General features: G+C 38.9%; 1 protein-coding gene across 2 annotated transcripts in view; it reads right to left on the reverse strand.

Moving 5' to 3' along the window:
- Window positions 1-925: 925 nt before the first annotated feature.
- CPEB4 (cytoplasmic polyadenylation element binding protein 4) overlaps window positions 926-21,734 on the reverse strand; it is a 52,584-nt gene continuing 31,775 nt past the window's right edge. The window contains exons 3-9 of one of the 2 annotated variants that reach the window (XM_083430796.1): window positions 17,838-17,861; window positions 14,106-14,279; window positions 11,869-11,958; window positions 10,734-10,852; window positions 9,543-9,657; window positions 9,113-9,294; window positions 926-5,466 (exon numbers count right to left, since the gene is read on the reverse strand). In XM_083430796.1, coding sequence (XP_083286922.1) covers window positions 5,239-5,466; window positions 9,113-9,294; window positions 9,543-9,657; window positions 10,734-10,852; window positions 11,869-11,958; window positions 14,106-14,279; window positions 17,838-17,861 — 932 coding nt within the window. In that variant the 3' untranslated portion in view covers window positions 926-5,238. The remainder of the gene's footprint in view (window positions 5,467-9,112; window positions 9,295-9,542; window positions 9,658-10,733; window positions 10,853-11,868; window positions 11,959-14,105; window positions 14,280-17,837; window positions 17,862-21,734) is intronic. The other variant, XM_083430797.1, reaches the window with a different exon arrangement.

Raw genomic sequence — 21,734 nt, forward strand, 5'->3', positions numbered from 1 at the left:
TAGAAGGGTTCTGACCTGACTGAAGATGGCAGATTTGCTTATTAAATATATCAATATCAACGCCATGGAAGCTGCATCTCAAGTATCCAAGGAAAATGGCCAATTGTATTATGGAATTCAAGAATGACTCAGAAAATTCACAGATGATAATAATAATAATCATCATCATCGCATGTTAAGCATGTTAATCTAACGTAGTACAGAAGACTGTTCTGGTTAACTAGGGCTCCTTCAGGAGCTGTAAGGATAAATGTGAACATTTTAGCTTATTTCTTATTTAGCAGGTTTGACCCAAGCAAGAAGCAGGACCAGATGCCAGGGAGAGAAAGTAGCAAAAGGAGAGAAGATCAGTTGTAGATAGTTCTTTACTAAAACTATTTCCTGGCTTATGATTATACGGAGAACATTACAGGAGTCATAAGATGTGAAACTCATTGGGCTGAAGAAAAACCAGTGCACCTTTCAAGTCTCCTCTCTTCTTGTGTCTCCCTCCTTTCCTTCCTTGAGCAGCTATTTAGATCTTAGCCACCTTGGTCAAAGTCCAAAACTCTGTCCTTATACTGGCTCTTCAATTCACAAGGTCCAAAGTAGAAAGAATAAAAGAATCATTGTCTAATTTTTAGTACTTCTTTTGAAGCAGAGAATAAAACACTACTGCAGGTCAGATGTTAGTTGTTTCTAGAACATAGTGGTTTGCAACTGTTATCACTAACAGCAATCACATAAATCTGAGCAATATTGGGATATGACTGTCCTTCAGGTCAACAACTGCATTTCATGGCTGGCCAGTGATTTGAATTAGAGACTCATGTAGCAAAATGATTTCCACTCTGCCACATTGTTCCTTCATAAAATAATGAAGTCAAAAAGGAATAGTGGTTATGTCACAATGCTGAAGAGTTCAAAATAACAGCTTGAGTAGTCATTGAGTTAAAATTTTTATTCATTCAACATCTCACATTACAAATATTTAAAAATTATATGCATACTGGTATAAATAGTCATTTGCAAACTATTTAATAACATTAATTTTCCACTAGCACTTCAACAAATGAACTCTCTTAAAAAAGAAACTTGTGTTATAACTTAGAGTAGAACATACAAAAATATGAACTTAATGTGAAAATGACTTTAATAAAAAATGAATTACCCTTATTTAAAATGCTATAATAAATACTACAACCTCCCCATACACAGTAAAAACTATATGGAAATTCAGCCAAGTAGTACAAGTAACTGACATACTTAAATAACTTTTCCTTCTGATAATATGAGCATTACATCGGGGGGAAACATATTAGGGATTAGTAAAAACTAGACACCCACTTGCTAAAAGTTTCACTTCCAAAAAATATAACAAAAGAATCTGATGAAAATTATAAAAACTAATTATACTTTAAATTTTAAAAATATAAAAAATAAAACAGTTGAATACAATATTGTCCCAATTCTTACAATGCTATCAATCACAGTAGCTTTAAAATAAGATAATAAAATAAAGCAAATGACCAAAACCTCTTTTATTCCTTTTTTTAAAAAATAATCTCAAATTTACATTAGTAGAAAGATTGATTTCTGATTCTTTTCTTTAGAAACACCAGCAAGAAAGAGGATTTACTAGAACAGTAGAAAATGACATTTTTAAATGTCTGCAATTAAAAACAAAGAATTACACTGCAAAGATCTTCCAGAAGTCTGAAATAAGTATTGCACATAACTTGAAGTTAACTTGCCACAATTCATCACATTCAAGTTTTAAATCACCTTTTAAAACAGAAGGCTTTAACTCTTCAAGAAACAAAAAAGGGGTGAATTATCAAGTCTTTCCAACAGCATCCTTATAAAACACTAAAGTCATTCACTGCAAGTTTTAGATTTGCTTTCTGCAGAGGTCTGTGTATGGAGAAGTAGATACTATATACCAAAAAAGCACGGGGCAGTGGGGGTTCCTTTACATATAAAATAATCAGAAACACTTTATTTTACATTGCAAAAATAACCATGTAATTACTCTGTAACTACATTGTAAGTACATGGCCAGTGCCATGCTTGTGAGAGAAAATGACATGCTTGTTTACACCCCTTTAAATAAAGTGATACCCTAAGATTTTAAAACTAATTACATGTTAGTTATGCTTGGAGTGACATGGCAACTCCACCCTCCCATGTAATCAGAAGGACATATTATATTAGCACTATCTAGAGTACAGAGTAATATAGATAATCATTTATGCCCTGTAAATTGAAGTGTAACCAAATAATCTGTAAACACGCTTTTCACACAATCACCACAAGTGAATATTAGTAGAATAACATTTTTCTTTTAATATTAGTCATGCATACTAACATTACATGCCCACCACTGGGCAGGCTTGGGTTTATTTCCTTACATATGATTTAAAAGAGCAGACACATCTCTGCAAACACCTAACATCAATTTGTTAAGATTAAAAATGGCTAAACATTCACCAAAAAACATCTGCATTTGTGTATTACTTTTAAAAACCTATTAAGAAGCGGTAGACAATTTGGGATGTTACTTTTAAACTTCTACTCTATGCTTATGCATTAAATTTCAAGGGTCTAAAGACAAACTCTCTCATTTGTCACTTTCATGCTTTTTAAAAATTTCTTTTTAAGTCTCAACTTTACATATAAGTATTTTTTTTTTTTAAATTATATGTACACCAAATACCTGGTGCTGGGCTAAAGATGTTTAAGCAACATGCTTTCTTTTCTCTGCAAATTCTAAAATAGCATTGCCAGTGCACAACATCCATAATTCAAAATGTATGCAGAGCACTGAAATGTATAAAAAGCAGAATATAAGAAAATAAAATTTATTAAAATTATTTATATTAAAAAATGAAGTATATGAAGATCTCTCAGTAATAAAAGTACAAAAAGCTACTCTTTGCAATATGAAAAATTGAGGTATTGCATAAAGAGATATCCCGTCAGTGAAAAGTGTGCCTAAAAATGCTCACTGTTGGAAAAACAAGATATACAAAAGTAGTGCATAACAAATATACATTATGTGCATGACAAAATAAGTTAGCTACAAAAACACTGTACCGAAATTCAGCAGGTCATGTACAAAGGGAAAAAATTATTATTCAAAGCTACTTCTCAAACAGTGTTATTTCTTGTAATGGTAACCCATCTCACCTGTTCACTGGGTAGGATCGGCACAATAAGACACCCCAAGCCACCTACAAGCATTTAAAAAAATTAAAACGAATATTCCAACTATAATTATGTACTTCAGAGAAAAAGGTCCCTGACAGTCTACAAAAGAGCACTCTCCATTTGCATTTACTGTTGTCAATATTTGCAGGGATTTCATTAAAAGCAGCTCCCTTTCTCTACTTGACGAGTAGACAGCAAATGTCTCCATTTTGACCTTTGGAAAATAACAAGGTATGTTTTATGTGTTGAAAATCAAAACTGCTTCTCAAAGATAATTGGGGAGGGGGAAGGAAAGGGGAGGGGGAGGGCTTACAGAAGAGATTTGCTTTTTTTTGTCTGTAGCTGTGCTAAGGCAAGTCTTTGGTTTAAGAGTCTATGGTGGTAACCATGCCAGTTCAGATTGCCAATGGACTGGGTTGTTTTGCACACTGCTACAAAATCATTTCTTAAGAACTGAACTCATTCACTCCTATCAATTTTCTCAGCTTTACAGAGCTCAAGTGACTATATCAAACTAACCAACACCACCCTGTGCTTTAGCTTTAACATCTACTGTGTTCTCACTTATATGGTTCAAACAACCCATGCATTTCTCAGCAAGTTGGTACATTAGAGCCCTGGAATTCTTTATTTTCTGTGCTAAGTTCCAAAAAGAATTATTTATTGAGATTTTCTTACTTGCTCTCTGCTGAAAGACAAGCATATTCTTCTTTGCCAATATGCAATGCATATTCATTCAACCAACAGTGCATAACATCCCTGGAAACAAACTTCACTTTGTCCCTCTTATGCTTTTGATGATCCAATTTCATTCGGAGATTAAAACACATTTACATCCCAGAGTAAGCCCAGTAAGTAGCCAAATTTTGATCTGTGTGGTTAGAATGAATTACTAGTGTCTTAGAGGCGGGCGGGGGAGGTGGGAATCAAAATCATAATCTTGAGGTATATCTTTAGGTTCTTGTATTTCACGTCAAAATGGAGAGCAAAGGCTGGCCCCTGATTAACATTAGTAAATTAGGATATAGAGTTCTATATAACCATCAAAAATAAAATCTATACATTTGTTCTTCAGGAGAGGACATGCCAGTTCACTAGTTGTCATTACTTTAGCTTTGGTAGGATTTCTAGGGCTGTATTCTGATAATGAAGTTTCTTCTTTAAAAATAATAATAATAATAATATAACAACAACAAACAACAACAACAACAAAGAATAAGTGCACTCCCCACCCACCCCCAGTAGTAAATTGACCCAGGATTTACATTCAGGAACTTTTAAAATGTGATTGCTTGGATGAAGAACACAGATCTAAGCTCTGCCTACTCAATTAGTAAAAGTTTGAATGTGGTGGGAAGTCGGAGGCACGGTGAGAAACACGTACTGTGCTAAAAAAATAGCTTCGGAACCCTTAAATAAAACATTTAACTTAATGCTGCTTTAAACCTTGCTCATGCATTTTTGTTGCTTTAAACATGCTCTTTCCTGTTACTAGGTTAACGGCTAACTGTTTCCATTGCTATAAAATCATAGGCGGCAAGAAAACAGGCTTCCCAGAGGTTTGGGCAGGGAAGGGGAGAAGGAAGGGTGGGTTGGACAAAGTGTCAGAATAGATTCATAGTGTTCCTATCTCATGATTACTTTTCATAAAAGTATTCTATTGATTTTGTTATTAGCAATAATTTAATTAAAAAACAAAATACTCTATTGTTTCATTTCTCTTCTCTTAATATTGTTCTCTCTTCCTTCAAGAAAAGATAGCAGGAAAGCAGTGTCCCCCTGGGTAACTAAAGGTAAGAGAACCTGGTTTCCATGCACTGTGTTATCCATATGAATAGCAGTTCCCAATACAGTTTAATGACAAGATTCTACAAAATACCTATATGATTATAGGTCATTCTTTTGTTACACTATTGTTAAGTTACAGACTACAACAGTAGGACATGCTATCTTGAATAAGAGGGAAGAGGAAGGGAGGGCATGGGAATCAGGTTAACAGAAGAGTGCACTTATTTTGAGGCCTGCATATGAACACGCTGCAGGAATCACTTAATTCCAGCGGAATGAAATATGTCTCGGGCGATCTCCTCCCTCTTTCACCAGGGGCTTGTGGAATTCCCTGCCAGCACGTGAATGGATAGCAGCCCAGCAATATTCACAGTAATACTGCAGACAGGTAACGTTAGCACAGAAAAATGGAGCGAATTTTCCACCACAACGGGCCCCCTGACATTCATCACACAGCTGATCATCCAAGACATATGGCTTAACTTCCACCTGTGTTAAAAGAAGGAGAGAGAAAGTTTACACTGCTAGAGTGTCTCCTGTGTAGATTACTGCAATCTAACTGTTAATACAGATGCCTCAATGAATATTCCACTGTGCCTTCAGAAAACCTCAATTGGAGCAGAGCAAGGATCCAACTAGCCGGGCATCCTGTTGCCAGCAATGGATAACCAGATACCTCCAAGAAACCTACAAACAGGACAGGAAAGCTATAGCTTTCCCTTGTTATATGTCCACTAGTAATTTGGTTTTCATAAGTTGTTTATTAATTATGAAGGTTATTTTATTACTATTATTAAAATTTGTATACTGTCCTATACCTGTAGGTCTCTGAATGTGGAGTGTGACACAGTGGTCAGAGTTCTAGACTAGATCCTCAGAGAGATGGTTTCAAATTTCCACTGAGGCATAAAGCTTACTGAGTAATTGTGCACAAGTCATCTTCTTTGAGTCTAACCTAGCTCACAGGGATGCTGTGAGGATAAAATTGAGGGTGCGAGAGAGGAAGCATATATGCTGCCCTGAGATCCTTGGAGGAAGAGCAGGATGAAAATACAACTGCTACTGCTATTATTATTATTAATAAAAAATATTTTACTAATTGATGCTTAAAGTTATCTATCAATTTGCCGAACCCTCTTTTAAAGCAATCCAGGCTAGTGGTCATCACCATATCTTTGGCAGCATGCTAAGAGACACCATGTAAACCTACAGAAGTCCCCCCCCCCCCGGTAATTCTTAGGATGCTTGCACATGTTAAGAATTTGTTTCGTTTTATACAAGACACACCATTATGTAAGTGATGTGTAAGGCAATAATTTGGCAAGGGAGAAAGGAAAGGGGATTTTGATTGTGCTGAAATGTTTGATCGAAGTATCATATTGGGGGAGTTCTGTGTTGCTGGTTTAAAAAAGTATTTGTTCCTAACTGGCAGCATGTCAAGTCAATTTTGAACATGTGAAAGTATTTTTTAATTAAAGTTACTGAGGTGCCCCATAAGAACAAGTGATTGAGGAGTTTTGCTGAAATAAAACCATTTAATATTTGCTTAAGCCTCACTACTGGGAAGAGACCATGGAAACAACACAAGAAGGGATATCTGTGATTGGATCTCTTCAGGATTGTTGGTTTTATTTTAAAAGGCCTGATTTGGATCTGAAATACAGCACAGGGGAAAAAGGCTTTAATTCTCTCCCCACCCCCACCCCCATTTTCTTAATAGCTATGGGGTAGAGTGGGGGGGAGCAATTTGGATTATTTGCCATGCAGAGCAAAGCATACAGTAACCATATGTCAGGCTGATGGTAGTATTAGGGGGACAATCTGAAGTGGGAAAAGGAAGGAAATTGGTCTTACCATGAATTTCTGTTTGAAGAGTGGACTGGCAGACATTCGGTTAACAGGTTAATTCCTCTAGTTAACGAACGTCCGCCAGTCCACTCATGCAAATAGGGAGGGGAAGAGATGCTTAAAAAAACCAATGTTCCCTCCACTGCCTGATTCAGTTCCTTCCATGAACTAAATTTACTATTAAAAAGGGGGTCAGTCCAATCATGGATCTTGTGTCATCTTGTCTTTTTGCACCGTTTCAAGGATTTTAAAAATATTTGAATGTTGAACAGCACTGTTTCCTAACCAATGTTAAGAAGTGTGAATAAACAACTCCTTATTTCATTGAATATGTTTTAGACAGAAATATATTTCAGAGGCTGTAGTGATATTTGCTTTAAATTGAGTTTTATAAAAACGTGTGTGTGTGTGTGTGTGTGGTTGAGAGAGCATTAAATGCTTACAAATGTCAAAGTCTAGATTTTCACACAAAAAGAGAGGCACAACATGATCCAGATATCTTCCCTGACTACAGTACACACTGATTGTCTGGATTTGCCAAACAAATGGGTGTCACTGCTATCACCAACTGTGGTAGCCCCTACTGAATGCCCTACTGAAGGGGTCTAAATTTAGATTTCCTCCCTCGGGGGGGGGACTCCTCTTAGATGACTGGTGCTGTTAAAACTGACAGTGGCTGCATCGGAAGCTGTCTTGCAAATCTGGCTTGTTTGGAAGTCATTAGTCATAGTCCCTGCTTCACATGTAACAGGAAACCATGGTCTGTTTTTGCCACTCATGTGAAGAGTAGAACAAAGTGACAGCAAAGGACATATCCTAGTTTATTAAACTGGGATCTGATTGTGCAAAAGTGGCGAGTTTGACTTGCATCTGTGGCTCCATTCCCCAAGGGGAAAGTGCACACACAGATGCAGATTCTGGACATGGAAATCCAGCAAGGGGGACGGCTTTTCTGCAAAGGGGACTCAGTCTAGAAAGGATCTGCATATGCCTAAATCTGCTGGAGGACATGGACAGGAATGTTTTCATTTCCTGCTCAGATTTCAGGTACCTTTTGCTAGCAACAGTAAATCTAACCTGTATGCCATTACTGTGTATGAGAAATTGAAACATGACAGCTCTTCTAAACTCGGAGAAGGACCAGCCACCACAAATCAATATGCACAATATGCAAAATTTTCTTTTTCTCCCTAAAAATCCAATCAAGTAAATCATGGTTTTCAAATTGCTGAGTCACAAAACCCCGGGAGAAAACATGTAAAATGGCTAAGAAACAGTAAAACAATACAACAGTGACAGAGCTGGCTCACAAGATCTTACACCACAACAAAATACTGCCTGTTCCTTAATCCTAACTCTTTCTTCCTCACCATGTGAATGACACAGCACAATGAAAACATCAGAAAATATCTGTCCGACATTAACTCGGAAGTAACTGCAAGGGTGGCTGAGTTTTTATCAATATTATCTCTCAGGGTGGTGAATAGCACTATTTAGCAGGAAGAAACTCCAACAAAAATTCTCATTATTACATATTTTTACATGGCTGTTTATTTGTATATATTTTAAAATTTTATATGTGGATGTTTTATGATGGCCTATATTTGTAATGCCTAATAAAGGTTTGGCGAATGAAGGAAGGATGACAATGAGCTACATACAGGGAAATATGGACATTTGTGGCAAAGCTATTTTTGCTTTTGTTGGCATGTGCTGTGAACATATGTTATTAAGAAGTCAGCACTAACATCAACATAAAATGATGATTGCATATTGTTGCTGTGTAACCTGCACTGAATTAAAACAGGACTCGGAGAGACTCACACAAATTCTGTAGAAATGAATGCAAATAGTGCAGCAGTTTGCATTCTACTGTCATAAACCAATTGACCATTCTACTTCCAGCACATAGGCAGGGGTGAAAAAGAGGCCAACAGCAAAGCAAGTCATGCAGAGGTAACAGGATAACATTAGGAACACAGGCTTATGCTGTGCTACAGGAAATTTCTCTGAAGGGAACAACAGTTTTAGAAGGTGCCAGAAGGCATTAAAAAGCCAATGTTAAACTAGATCCCCCCACCTCCGGATCTCTGGGATGGTGGAGGGGCTTTGTGGTATAGCTTTTTTGTGTGTGGTATGGCTTTTTTATGCATGTATGCTAGGAATACAGGGAAGATAATATTTTCCATTTAATACAACATTTTCTCCTGCCACACACGGGCACTTATATGGAAATAAACCCATGAAAAAATGCTGAGTAATACACAGAATGTGCTCTAGCCCTTACCCGTTTATCTATCTCTCCATGTTGCAGCTGAACAAAGCGGGCACTGATAGCAGCTATGTAACTCTGTTGATTAGAAAATGCAACACGCCCAGCTCCTTTTGGGTACTTCAGCTCAGGATCTGTGTCAATTCCAGCATAGCAAACTCCTCCATACAGCCGGTCCATTATCATTGCAAGCTCCACTAAAATAAAGTAGTAACAAATGATTTACCCAGATATTTTATATACATACTTCTCTTTCTAGACCCTGGGCAAAAGCATGTTTATTTGTACTCTTGTATCTGGAAATAATTGGAGTGTCAGCAAAAGTTAAATTTAGCAAGCACTGGCATACTTCTACAATAGAAATAAGGACACAATGTTCTCTCACAGCAGTAAGGCAGCTTGGATAGAATCAACGAGCCACTGCACTTGTTTTTGCATACCATACCTGCCCGTAAGGGTCGTGGAACTCCTCCTACAAAAATGGTTTTCCGCGGGTCTAGAGGCTGTGAGCCATCCATCACAAAGTCACTATCGCTAAGATTCCAAGGCCGGATTTGAACCTACAAGCAGAAGATGAGACTTTACCACTCACAATTCAAGTTGACAGTCGAATTATCCCACCACCACCCTGCCCTGGAGCATGCACATCATTAAGATGTTACAACAACAGTGTTTCCTGCATGTCACATCCATGGGATTTTAGAGGCTACTTTCCTAGCAATCATTCTAATCTAGCCAAGCAATAACAAAGCCAGGTTTCACATATGGAATTTCTGAAGCAGGAGCATAATAGGCTACCAGGGTGGAGAGAGGGCACTCCTCAAGGAAGCAGCTTGCACAGTCCACATGTCTGTCTAAGAAAGATGAACCACCATGTCCTTTACTCAGATACGGCTCAGTCATCACAACAAACCTCTGTCCACACATTAAATTATTCAGAAGTGAAGGACTATGGGGAGGGGGATGTACAGTGTATATGCGTGTGTGTGTGCGTGCGTGCGCACACACACGCACGCACACACGAGTGCATTACTTGTGACAAATGGGCTAGTCCTCAGCATTACCCTTGAACAGATAAACAGCCACATCCAGCCAGTGGCCCATGCTCCTGCCATGCAGACCAATGATTATAGGTGGGTGGGGCTGCCCACCCATCAATCACCTGACATAATTATGGCAACTATAAAGCATCTTGCTGTAACCTCCAGTCAGCTGGTTGATAGTTATAGCAAGGCCTATTGAAGTCTATTTGCAGACATGGTTGGATTCATACTGAAGTGGGAGTTAGATCTCCGCTTGTGAGAAAACAGATTAAGTGGGTCATAGTATAGGAGGGTCTCTTTGGGGATGGGGCTATGCTGGAGATCAGATATGAAACGTGGGATTTGGCCCCAAATCAGGTTAGTAAAGACTAGCCAAGTTTGGCCTAATGCCTGCTATTCTATATTCTGGAATAATTATCTCGACCCTAACCCAAAGAAAAGTGCATATTTATTGAAAAATAATGGTAGTATGTGCTCACGTAGAAAAAAAAGCATGTATTGCCAACTTATGCCTTGTGAAAATATAGCACTTATGCACCCAATTTCCGTGTACATCTTCTTCCAAATTACACATACCTGACAATTCCACCTACCGGTTTGTCTTTAATTGTGGGACTGGAAACACACAGATAGAGTTTTCCATCCTCTTCAATACATGCATCAATCAAAGCCTGCACAGAGCTTTCATCTTGGAACAGCAAAAATGCATATCCTATGCAGATAAAGAAACAGAGGCAAGCATTGCAAAAATTCTGTGAGATTCTGAGCATTGAAGTTATCTACTTAGGCTCTACATAACCAAGATGAACGAACCTTAGCTCATATTTGGGGAATATGAAGATTTTTTGGAGAAGCAGTTGGAAAAGCTCTGATCAAAACAAATTGCCTTTATTAATAAGTGTGGGAGCAGGCTACAAGAGCCAAAGTTTCCTACATTTCTTGGCCACAACTTCAATGGCAAACTCCCCATACAGTATATGTTGTAACACATAACCTTTTGTCATTCAAAGTGAAAGATTTAAGTGGAACAAGGAACAGGGGGTGAGGGGAGAGAAGTTAAAGCAAAGATGGAGAACCTATGGCTCTCTAAGAATGGTATTCAACTAAGTTTAATTCAAATTGGGCATGATAAAATAAATGGGCATAACTTAGTCAAGTTGATTAATTTCAGTGAATCTACTTTGAGTAAAATGTAGCTGAACACCCCCCCCCCAGATGTTGGGCTACAGCTTCTATTATCCCTGACCAGTGGCTATGCCATCGGGGGGCTAATGACAGCTAGAGTCCAGTAACATTTGGAGGGCCACAGATTCCCTGTTTCTGGATTAAATAAAGCAAGTAATTTACTGAATGGGAGCAGAAATAAAAATAATCTTAAACTATGACTAAATAGAGCACTCTTATCTACAGCCCAACTAAAGTATTCAAAGTACAACAGGGTCTTAGAGCAATAGCAGCAATGAAGAACAATTTCAAACAAACTAAAGGTACAGAGAATAATACTAAAAAAAAATCCATAATCTGCAACCTTACTGTGCCCACATAATAGGAAAATATTGTGTATCTTAGTGGATTGTGTTGGGCTTGAACCAAGAGAGCTGGGTTCAAATCCCAGCTCAGTTGTGATGTTCAATAGGTGAAACAAGATGTCACCAGATCACAGTTAACCTGCGCTCTTCTGAGGAAGGACGGGACACAAAATGTAACATATAAAATACTAAGTGTTACCTTTAGGAGGAAAATAGGACTTGCTTTCAGCCTTGTGAGGCCAATCCACAATCAAAGGGCCAAAGCGGCGAAAGCTAGCGGTGATCTCATCTGCAGGTCAGAGGGAAAAGCAAGTATTAAAACACCACATCATACAGTGATTTCAGGTAAGTTGGTCTAGCCCACAAGTATTTTCTGTAATGCTAACAGACAGAGAGCTGATGATATTTTTATTGTTTAAAAGGAAGGCTTGACAAGTCAAAACATATGTCTAATAATGAAGAAAACAGTTCAGATACTGAAGCTGTGTGTTTTAGATTACAAATAAAGATTTGCAGCAAGCCACTCAAAGGAGCGAAATCACTGAACCTAAACAGCTACCAGATCCTAGCTTCAGGCATTCTCCCACAGCTAGCGTGCAGAGTCTGAATCAGAGTGCAGAGCAGTCTGCTCTGCAAGCTGCTTTGCAAAACGCTGGGAGAAAGAGAAAAGAATATCACACGGTCTAGTCATGCCTGCTCACATCACATGCTTATGCCACATCTGTGCACATTATCTGAGCTTGACCTCCGACTAACTTCGGCAGGGCTTCTAGAAAGCAGTTATGTAATAGCCATAGAGACGAGGATGCAGACAGTATGCACAGAACACATTAACAGAAAGCAATTGCTGCAGCCATTTCAAAGCCTCCTTCCATTTCAAAATTCAGATCAGGTGACTTACATACTGGCTAATATTACACAAATCTAACTACTGTGCAGCTCATGTTAACAACAGCAGATAGAGAATTCTTAAAGTCAGTCTAATTTTAAAACAAACTCATAATTAAAGCTATTTAAAGGAAGAAAATTTAGTGTTTCTCTATAACACAGTATCTGAATAAATAAAATATATGTGATCTACCCACTTCCATTCATTTACTATTTTCCTTAAATCCCTCTCAAACTATCCTCTGGATTTCAACATGTGTCAGGATTTCTTTCCCCAAAAGCAAATGATCTCTGACCCAGTCACAAGCCTCCCAGATACTTTAATGCACATGCAAGCAACAGAAGTGCTAAAGAGATATTGGGACATTGCTTGCAGCTTACTAAGAACTGTTTTTCCAAATTAACAGAATTTGAAAATACAGTGGTGCCTCGCAAGACGAAATTAATTCGTTCTGCGAGTTTTTTCGTCTTGTGAATTTTTTCGTCTTGCGAAGCACCACTGTGTATTGACGGTTTCCCATAGGAATGCATTGCCGGTTTTTTAAAAAAGGCGCAAGACGTTTTCGTCTTGCGAATCAAGCCCATAGGGAAATTCGTTTTGCGCAGCAACTCAAAAAATGAAAGACTCTTTCGTCCTGCGAGTTTTTCGTCTTGCGAGGCATTCGTCTTGCAAGGTACCACCGTAGTATTTTAGAGTTAGCTATCCCAAAGAAAGTAATGTAAATTATTGTTTAAAATGAGGCATTATTTTGTTCTTATAACTAATTACCTAGAGGGATCTATTATTTATTTATTATCAACTTACTGCCTTCTACACAAATGTTTCAAGGCAATGCACAATAAAAATAGCAAAAAGCATTTAAAAACAACATATATATTTTATAAACCAAAACCAACCATGAACAATACAAAAGCGATACCCATGGCAGAGACCCATTCAGCTAAAGAAACTCATCCATGGTTGTCCATCTACTTAAACCCTGTTTTCAAATGAAAGCCTATACTGCAGTAACTCTCACCCTATTAGGCACACCCCCAACAGTGTTTATTATGCTTAAAACAGATTTGAGGTGTAGGAATAATTCATTCCCCCTATGAAATATACAGTGGTTACAAAAAGGCAGTGCCTTGTGTATTGCTCCCTAAAACAATTGAAGCACTGCACTCCACTTCTAAGTCAGACACTGATCTAAATTTGTGCCTGTATTAATGGCTTTAACATAAAGTCTTAAGCACAGCCATCTCCAAAATAAAAGACCTTCATAAAGAGTTTTATGATGTCATTCAACATAATATGCAACTAACGGAACTAGATGGAAAGAAAACCTATCGCATGAGCTGTCCAGCTCATAACTCCTTATCCTCACAGTTCATAACCCAGCAGCTTGCATATTTGGCAGCTCATAGCTTAGGTAATTATTTTTACAGCCCCCCCAAAAATTGCACATAGCCAAGACATGAGGGTCCACCCCTCCCATGTGTCACAATTAAGCCTTGGCCCTTATGGTTAATGTGGGTATTCTTGGCTATACTGATGTCCAAGTATACCTTCATCAATATCAGGTGGCAAACCACCTACAAACACCTTGCGGGAGTACCGTTCCACTCGCTCGCCATTCTGGTGGGAAAAGCAGTGTGGTGATCCCAAGCCACTATGGAGCGTCTGATCCCCACGTCCATCATCCAAAAACCCATCTTCCATTGGGAACAGTGAAGACTGACCTACAGTGGAAAAGAGGGGGGAAATGCAAAACATACTAACAGAAGAAAATTCTATTTGGATAGATACAATTATTTCATTAATATCAACTGCTACATCAGACATGTCAGTGCATTTTCCCTTCTGCGTACATAATTAACAGTAACATTAACTACATGTCTTTCTTACTCCTACAGCCTGACCTCTTGGTATACGAAGATGCCCTGTTAATGCTATCTATGAAACAAAATAGGAAAACTTCATTTTAATAATTCAATATTTTTTTCTGTCAACTGTTATGCAGGCAGCTCAAGGTAATGTACGATAATATAATACAACCACAATCAAAATCATTAAATGGCTAATCTCTACCGTCAATTTATCTCCCAATTCTCTTCTCAACACACACCAAACTGAATATTTTTCAAACATATGCTACAAAAAAATGCTTTATCAAATATATTAAGAATAATTTTGGTGCCTTTCCTCAATATCGTATGAAGAATGCTGTGGCATTGCAAGTTGCAAGATTTCAGCTAACCCCATATAACTGCATAGTTCAGATGAAGTGAAATATCCCACATCTAATTTACACTTTAATCTCAGAGACTTGAAATCATGAACAGTCACAATGTGACAGTAGTAGTAAAATATCCTACCAAACAAATACTCCCCTCCCCAAATCTGAAATTCTTTAGCCCTAGTTTTTACTGACACAGTAAACCAACTAATGCTGTAACTCTTCCTGGAAGTATGAGTTTCATAGGTCTCATAATGCTTGGCATACAGCATCACATAATTGTTAGGTTATTAGACTAGTGCTGGGAAGACCTTGGAGCAGTCTCTCTCTCTTAGCCTAACCTACCTCACAAGGCTGCTTTGAGGATAAAATGGGGAAGGAATAACAATGCACGCCTCATTTAACTTCAGGAGGAAAGGCAGAATAAAAACTTAATACTTGCCCTCAACCTTGAAGCAAGTATTACTGTCACCCCTGAATTCTTCTTCAGCTCAGGTTTTATTCTGATCTATAGAATAATTCCTCTTCCATCCAATCAGACTCCCAAACTTCTACCCACCCATTCCCTTCTTACCCACTAGCCTATTCCCAAACTTCCTCCTGTGAGCAGCCAGCCAAATTTATTTGCAAAAATCACTGGTCATCACAAAAGCATAGAAATATACCACCAAAATGAATATTGACCTCAAACGTTATTGAAGTCCTTCCCTTCATCCCCAATGGTGGTATCAGCAAGGAAAGAAGATTTCCTTCTTCTACCTTCGTAGGTACCTGCGCCACAATTAACCCCTGGAAAATCATTTTTTCCAGTGCCTACCAACATTGTTGTTGGGAAAACTACATTTCCCTGATTTTGTTATGAGAAGGAGGGAAAGGAAGAGTGAGACGCCCCTCCTTTGCTTTTCCCTGCAGCTTGCTACCACTACTGCCTGAGCCAGAACACCACTAGTAGATGAGTAAAATCCAGTAAACAAAGGGTAGTTGGCTTAGAAATAAACTGGCTACTTCTCAGCTTATTTCCTAGCCAAGATGAAACAAGCTGAGGCTCATCCATCAGTCTTGGCTGTGCCACTACATACGAGAAGTAAGAACTTAAGCAATTGTGTGTTTTTCCATATAAGAAAAGTCCCCACACATATAAGATTAGCATGTCAGGGGGAAAGGTTATAGCCTAGCCTTACCCCTAATATGACAGCTTTCAATGTACAATGATGTTTTTGTAGAGGAAACATTTGGTTCTGTGACTCTTCACTCTTTCAGACTGAAGTGATATAGTCCAGGTACAGATGTATCACCACAGACAGATGTAGACTCTAGGTGGTTTTGTTTCCTAATAGTAACCAGTACCTTGATGTTATACAAGATTAATGGATTATCTAGGAAAGCCATGTTTCAAGAATCATTCTGCTATTAATTATGTAGGGGTCTCCTTGCTATGGTACTTACTGTATATGTTACTGTGAAAGTGGTACTTTGTTTCATACCGCTTAACATTCATATAGACAAAACTGATCACTTTAGCACCTGACTTCCTGCATCATTTCAAGACAGGCTGGAAACTTGTGTTTCTGGCTAGTGTTCCAGTTTCTTTTAAATTAACATTCACACGGAAGGAAAAAATGTGTTACAATCCCTTTTTGATGAAACATCACAGTGCAGTTTTATTTAGAGTACACCAAGATGGTTGAAAACATTGTTCCTTATATACTGAATATGGCAAGCTACACATATTGTCAATGGCACTGTCATGCTTTCCTCTATGTGATCATTCAACAAGGGCAGCAACAGGAATGTCATAGGTTCCTTTTGATATGGGAAGTGGCAACTCTAAGGTTCTTGGCTGAAGGGCTAAAGGGCAGATCGGTGTAAGAAGATCTGCCTCCTCCTCTCAAACGCCTCACCTCTCTGATCAAGGGGTGCCCCCAGAAGTCAAACATGTCAATAAAATCTGAGTCACTAATAAACAGTGAACCAGTTTACCACAACCTATCAAAAAAAAACAACTCCTGTTTAGAAGATGAGCACAACAATATTAATCCCATTATCATTACCAGCATTCTAGAACATTTGCTTTCTAATGTAATGATCTGAAACCCACTGAAAGGGATGAATTCTCTTTGAAAACTAAATTTGCAGACCCTTTTCCTGGACTACATATAGCCACTCTTCCTTTTCTTTAGTATTAACTCTCCTTACTACTCTATTCTTATTGCAGAAATGCTTCCCTCACCCCAAGCAAGAAAGTGTTGAAGAAGCTAAGCAAAGTGGCATGTATTCATGGTTATTTACTCAACATGCAAGTTCAGAGGATGAAGTCCGAGCAATGCAGTTCCCTCATTCCACAAAGCACCTAAGTGACTTAATTGCCAGGATCCATTTTCACAAATGACATGAACCCCCCCCCAACTTCAAATTGGGGGCAATCCAGTCAGATGGATGGCATATATTATTATTATATTATTATTATTATTATTATTATTATTATTAAAGCAGCAGCAGCTGAGGAGCTCTTCAAAACACACAATTACAGTTCCAAGGCTCCAGGCACCTCTCAGACACAAAGATTTTTAGCTTATTCACAGGAGAGAACCAGAAAAGAAATCTGATTCCACAAGGGCACACTATTTAAGAAGCAGTATTAAATCACCCATGTCAGAGTGCATATGATAACCATTGTCTTTTTCCTATTACAGTGCATCGTGGCCAAAGTCACCTTTGAAAAATAGACCTGGAGCCCAAGTCACTTAGGTGCTTTTCTAAGCAACAACCACCCACACATAAGGTCAGACCTACATATATATTATATAGTCTACACTGTAGTAACACTGATTGACGCCTCCTCGTCCCCATGCCTCAGTATAACTATCCTAATTCTGCCTAGGTAGTCTTAATTTTGGGAGCCACTACATTAAGTTACTAAAGGTTACCACAGCATGCAAATTGAGGAAGCCTGGCTTTTTTAAAAAAAACTGCTTCCAGTCCTCCTTACAGAAGCAGATTGTGCATTAGCTGTGCCATGAGACATTTTAAACATCAGAAAATTAAAGAGGAATGTTGTTACCTCGCCTTCTCCCATATGTCCTTGCTGCATGTCAAATGAGAAGAAAAACAGCCTTTCAAACATTGTTAAATATATATATATATTGTTTCACTTCCCTTATGATTGTTCAGTGGTTCTTAGGCTTTAATGCGCTGCAGACCACTTAAGAAACCTTCCACCCATGCCCACATCTTTTGTCACTGGGTACACAACAACATGACAGAAGCTAGCAAAGAGATCTCATTTTGAAAACTCACTCTTTAGCTGCTTTGTGCTCACTAGGGCACCCTGCAGATCTGCAACTTTATTAGTAGTGACTGTTTCTCTCATGTTGCTAGGACACTGCATCTTTCGACTTCAGTTCTAGCATTCTGTGTGTTTCCTCAATATCATGACATTTGATTACAAGGTACCACCCTCCCCAGTGAAAAATTTACACAGGAAAAACTGACAGGACCATACAAACACCATGACATCCAACACAGGAAGGTCAATGTCTAAGGGCCTACAACTCCCAGTTTAGCCCCACATCTAGCAAGTCACTTGTAAGCACATGATCAATTGGGATAAACCAGTGCAGGACTCCATAGATTAGGTATGAGGCATCAAAACTGGTTGCTTTCTACCTACATCTATTGCACTCCCTCTGTTATTTGTCAGCTTTGGCCATCGAGAATAAATTGCTCCAATACTCTAGCTTCTCAATGCTGCCAGTGAAGAAGAAAAATACAGCTATGCTATAGCTTTTCGAGTTAAAAAGCTTCACACATCAACAAACACCTCATGCACAGAACGGCAACCAGCAACGTTCTTTTTTACCTATTAAACCCAGAAACAAGATTACATCCCCCTAATTTCCAAAACAAGGGATAGTCCATTAGGCAGAGATCATCATATGTCACATTATATCGTATTCAACACTCAGTATTAGGAACATACAGCAAAGCTTACAACCCACTATTTAAGAACCACTTGCATTGACCCTGAGGGTTCAGGCATTTCATCAACCAAAAATAGAAAATATGAACCCTGCAAAACATTTTGTTTCCCTAAAAGATTTGTTACTTTTGTTCCCGATATCTCCACTCCCAACACGTTTACTTGACCAACTCTCTCCACAGAACAGAGCTTTTGCCAGTGGCTCTTCTCGCCTATATCCTCTCTTCACTCCTTTCAAACAAATTAAAATACCCCTCAGTCACACAGGGTCTGATGAGGCAAAACTGGCAGCATGTTCAGAGGGGCTGGAGCTAGAAAGGGGTGATAACTGTACAGTGGACAGGATAATTCAACACTCAGTAACAACATACTGGAAAGGAAGGTCTTGACAATAATTCCTGCTAAACATCAAGTATTTCATTGTTTATAAAACCAGAAAGGCCTAGGGTGTTTCTGTAATTACTGAAGTAAAAAATCTAGCTACACTACTCTGCCTTGTGTTTGCCTGACAGAGCCTCAAGTGTTTTCAGAGCATTCCCTGCCTAAAAAGCTATAAAATTCTGCTTGTGGTCTATAACTGGCTAACAAAACCAAATATACAACACAACTTTCCTTGTTTGGTACACTGACAAGCTGGTCAACATAGCTGCAATTCCTAGTGAGGCCCATGAGAGTGATGCTGAATTGGCAGACTCCCTGTTCTGTCACTTATGTGTCACAAGGAGTCTGGTTTTGACATAAATGGTACCAAGAAAATAATACAGACTTGCAGTAGGCTTTCCTGCTGCAGATTTCCAAGCTGTCTCTAACACAGATTTCTCACGGAAACCACAGCCAAACACTACAACTTTAAAAACTCCTTTAAATATATGTAGACCTATTCATGTATGTATTGAAATACAGTGACATTTGTGTCATCCACATTTATATTATCTAGACAACGCTATAGTGATTCTCAAAACATTCCAGAGATGAAGATGATGTTATCCCTGTATCATATATTTCAAAAAGTTTTAGATGTTTCTGACTCAAGTACAGACTGAAGTTTCAGCTAAAGGCAGAGCTCAAGTGCACTGTCCCAGTGGTAATCTTCACAGAGTGCTTATGTTTGACAGATTAAGACAGGGGTGGGAAAGCTCAGGCTGCAGGGCAAATTAGGCCTGCTGTGGTCCTAATTCAGCCCACAAGACCCATTTGAATGGGCTGTGGCGCATAATGTGCTCCCAATTGTTCTTCTGTAAAAGGGGTTTGCATTCAGTGCCTTTAAATTTGATGCCAAAGGAAAGCCCTAATGGGATTAGTTCCATTTGGAAGCTCCTGAGTGGAGCCATCCCTGCCGAAAGTGGGGCTTGCATTGAGCACTGAATTTAAACTCAGCACCAAAAGCAAGCCCTGCTTTAATCAGATCCACTCAGGAGCTCCATATCAGAGTCCCTGAGCAGAGCAGCTGCTGAAGTCCCTGCTGAAAGTGGGACTTGTATTCAGCACTGAATTTAAACTAAACTGTGCCTTGAAATTCAAGCCATGGCTCCAAAGGAAGAATTAAGAGGGCACTTAAAAGTATTTGCCAAATTCTTCATTTGAAAGTGATATCACACACCTGATATTACCCAATGTCATCTAAGTGTCACAGGTGGTCCCACCTACCTGTCAAAAGTAATAAGCAGTGGGTGGGCCACTTCTGGATCTAGCCTAGCAAAAGATCCCCGCACTGTTGCGCTGGATGATCCTTGTGGTCCCTTCCAACTCTACAGTTCTATGATTCTACAGCCACCCTATTTTCTGAAGCATTTTCCAGTATTTTTGTTACATGCTTGAGAGAAATCTACTAAGTGCCCCAGTTCACTTCACATAAAATATGCCTTTCATCAAAGGAGCCTAAAAGCAGAGAAAGATTGCTTCTAAAACCTTTATAGAAAAATTTTGTCTGGATGAAAATCAAGTGATTTTAGTGCCAATTTTCACAGCTTCCTTTGTTGACAAGCCTAACTTTCATTGCTAGATTTCCCTCAATCCTAATTTGAAACTACACGAATAGCTCACAGCTGGGAAATAGTCTGAACCTCATCCCCAACCCCATTCACTGTGCCAGAAAACTGCAATCCTGTTATACTCATTGTTAAAAAATTCATTTACCTCTCTGAATCTCTGTAATGAAGAACACTTTATTATCTGCCCACTGTGGAAGCAGAACCATTATAAGAATATTTATAGACATATATTTGTTAGTATCTGAAGGTAGCCGCCTTTCCAAAAGAAAGTCATCATCGCTGCATCCAGGTATTAACTGTAATGGGTACAGAGTTCTAGAATAGAATTTGAGAAACTGATGTTTCTGCTAACCATTCCAAAAGTAGTGATAACTCCCATTCCAGCTTCTACTCTTCATTTATCTAGGACCAACAATTAAAGGCCTGTATGGAAGGAAGAACTGACACGATCCCTGTTTGTAGGGCTGGCTCTGGATACAACAGACAGGCGAGAGATGAAAGATAATAGTTTGACCAACACATGGGGGGGTGGGGGGAGATAAAGTTGTGGCAGCAGACAGTACAGTACAGGAAAACATGAGGGTAGGATGGTCCTGCTTTGCAGGAGAAGCAGGTTCTGCGGAAAGGAGAACTTTGATAGAAGGCAAGGATGACTGTCAAAGGCAGTTGGAGCTCACTTCCCCAAAATGTTACCTGAAACATTATGTAATACTACACCCATCAATGCTGTTACACCAATATTTCCTGCTGCAAACAAAGTGTAAAAAGGAAGGACATGGGGGGGGGGGGGGAGGAAAGACGTGTGGCATACAACACCTGCCTAAACATGCCAGGGAGCCCCAACTGGGCCACATCTCCCCAGTATATTTGGAGGAAGTGTTTTGCTTGCATAAGTCCCCAAGTTTGATCCCTACCATACACAATTCAAAAGAATTCCAGATATCAAGAGGTGGGGAAAACTGTTTGCCTCAGACATCAGTAAGCCAGT

The sequence above is a fragment of the Podarcis tiliguerta genome, assembly GCF_965153285.1.
Source record: "Podarcis tiliguerta genome assembly, chromosome: 2".
In the NCBI taxonomy this organism is placed as follows: Eukaryota; Metazoa; Chordata; class Lepidosauria; order Squamata; family Lacertidae; genus Podarcis; species Podarcis tiliguerta.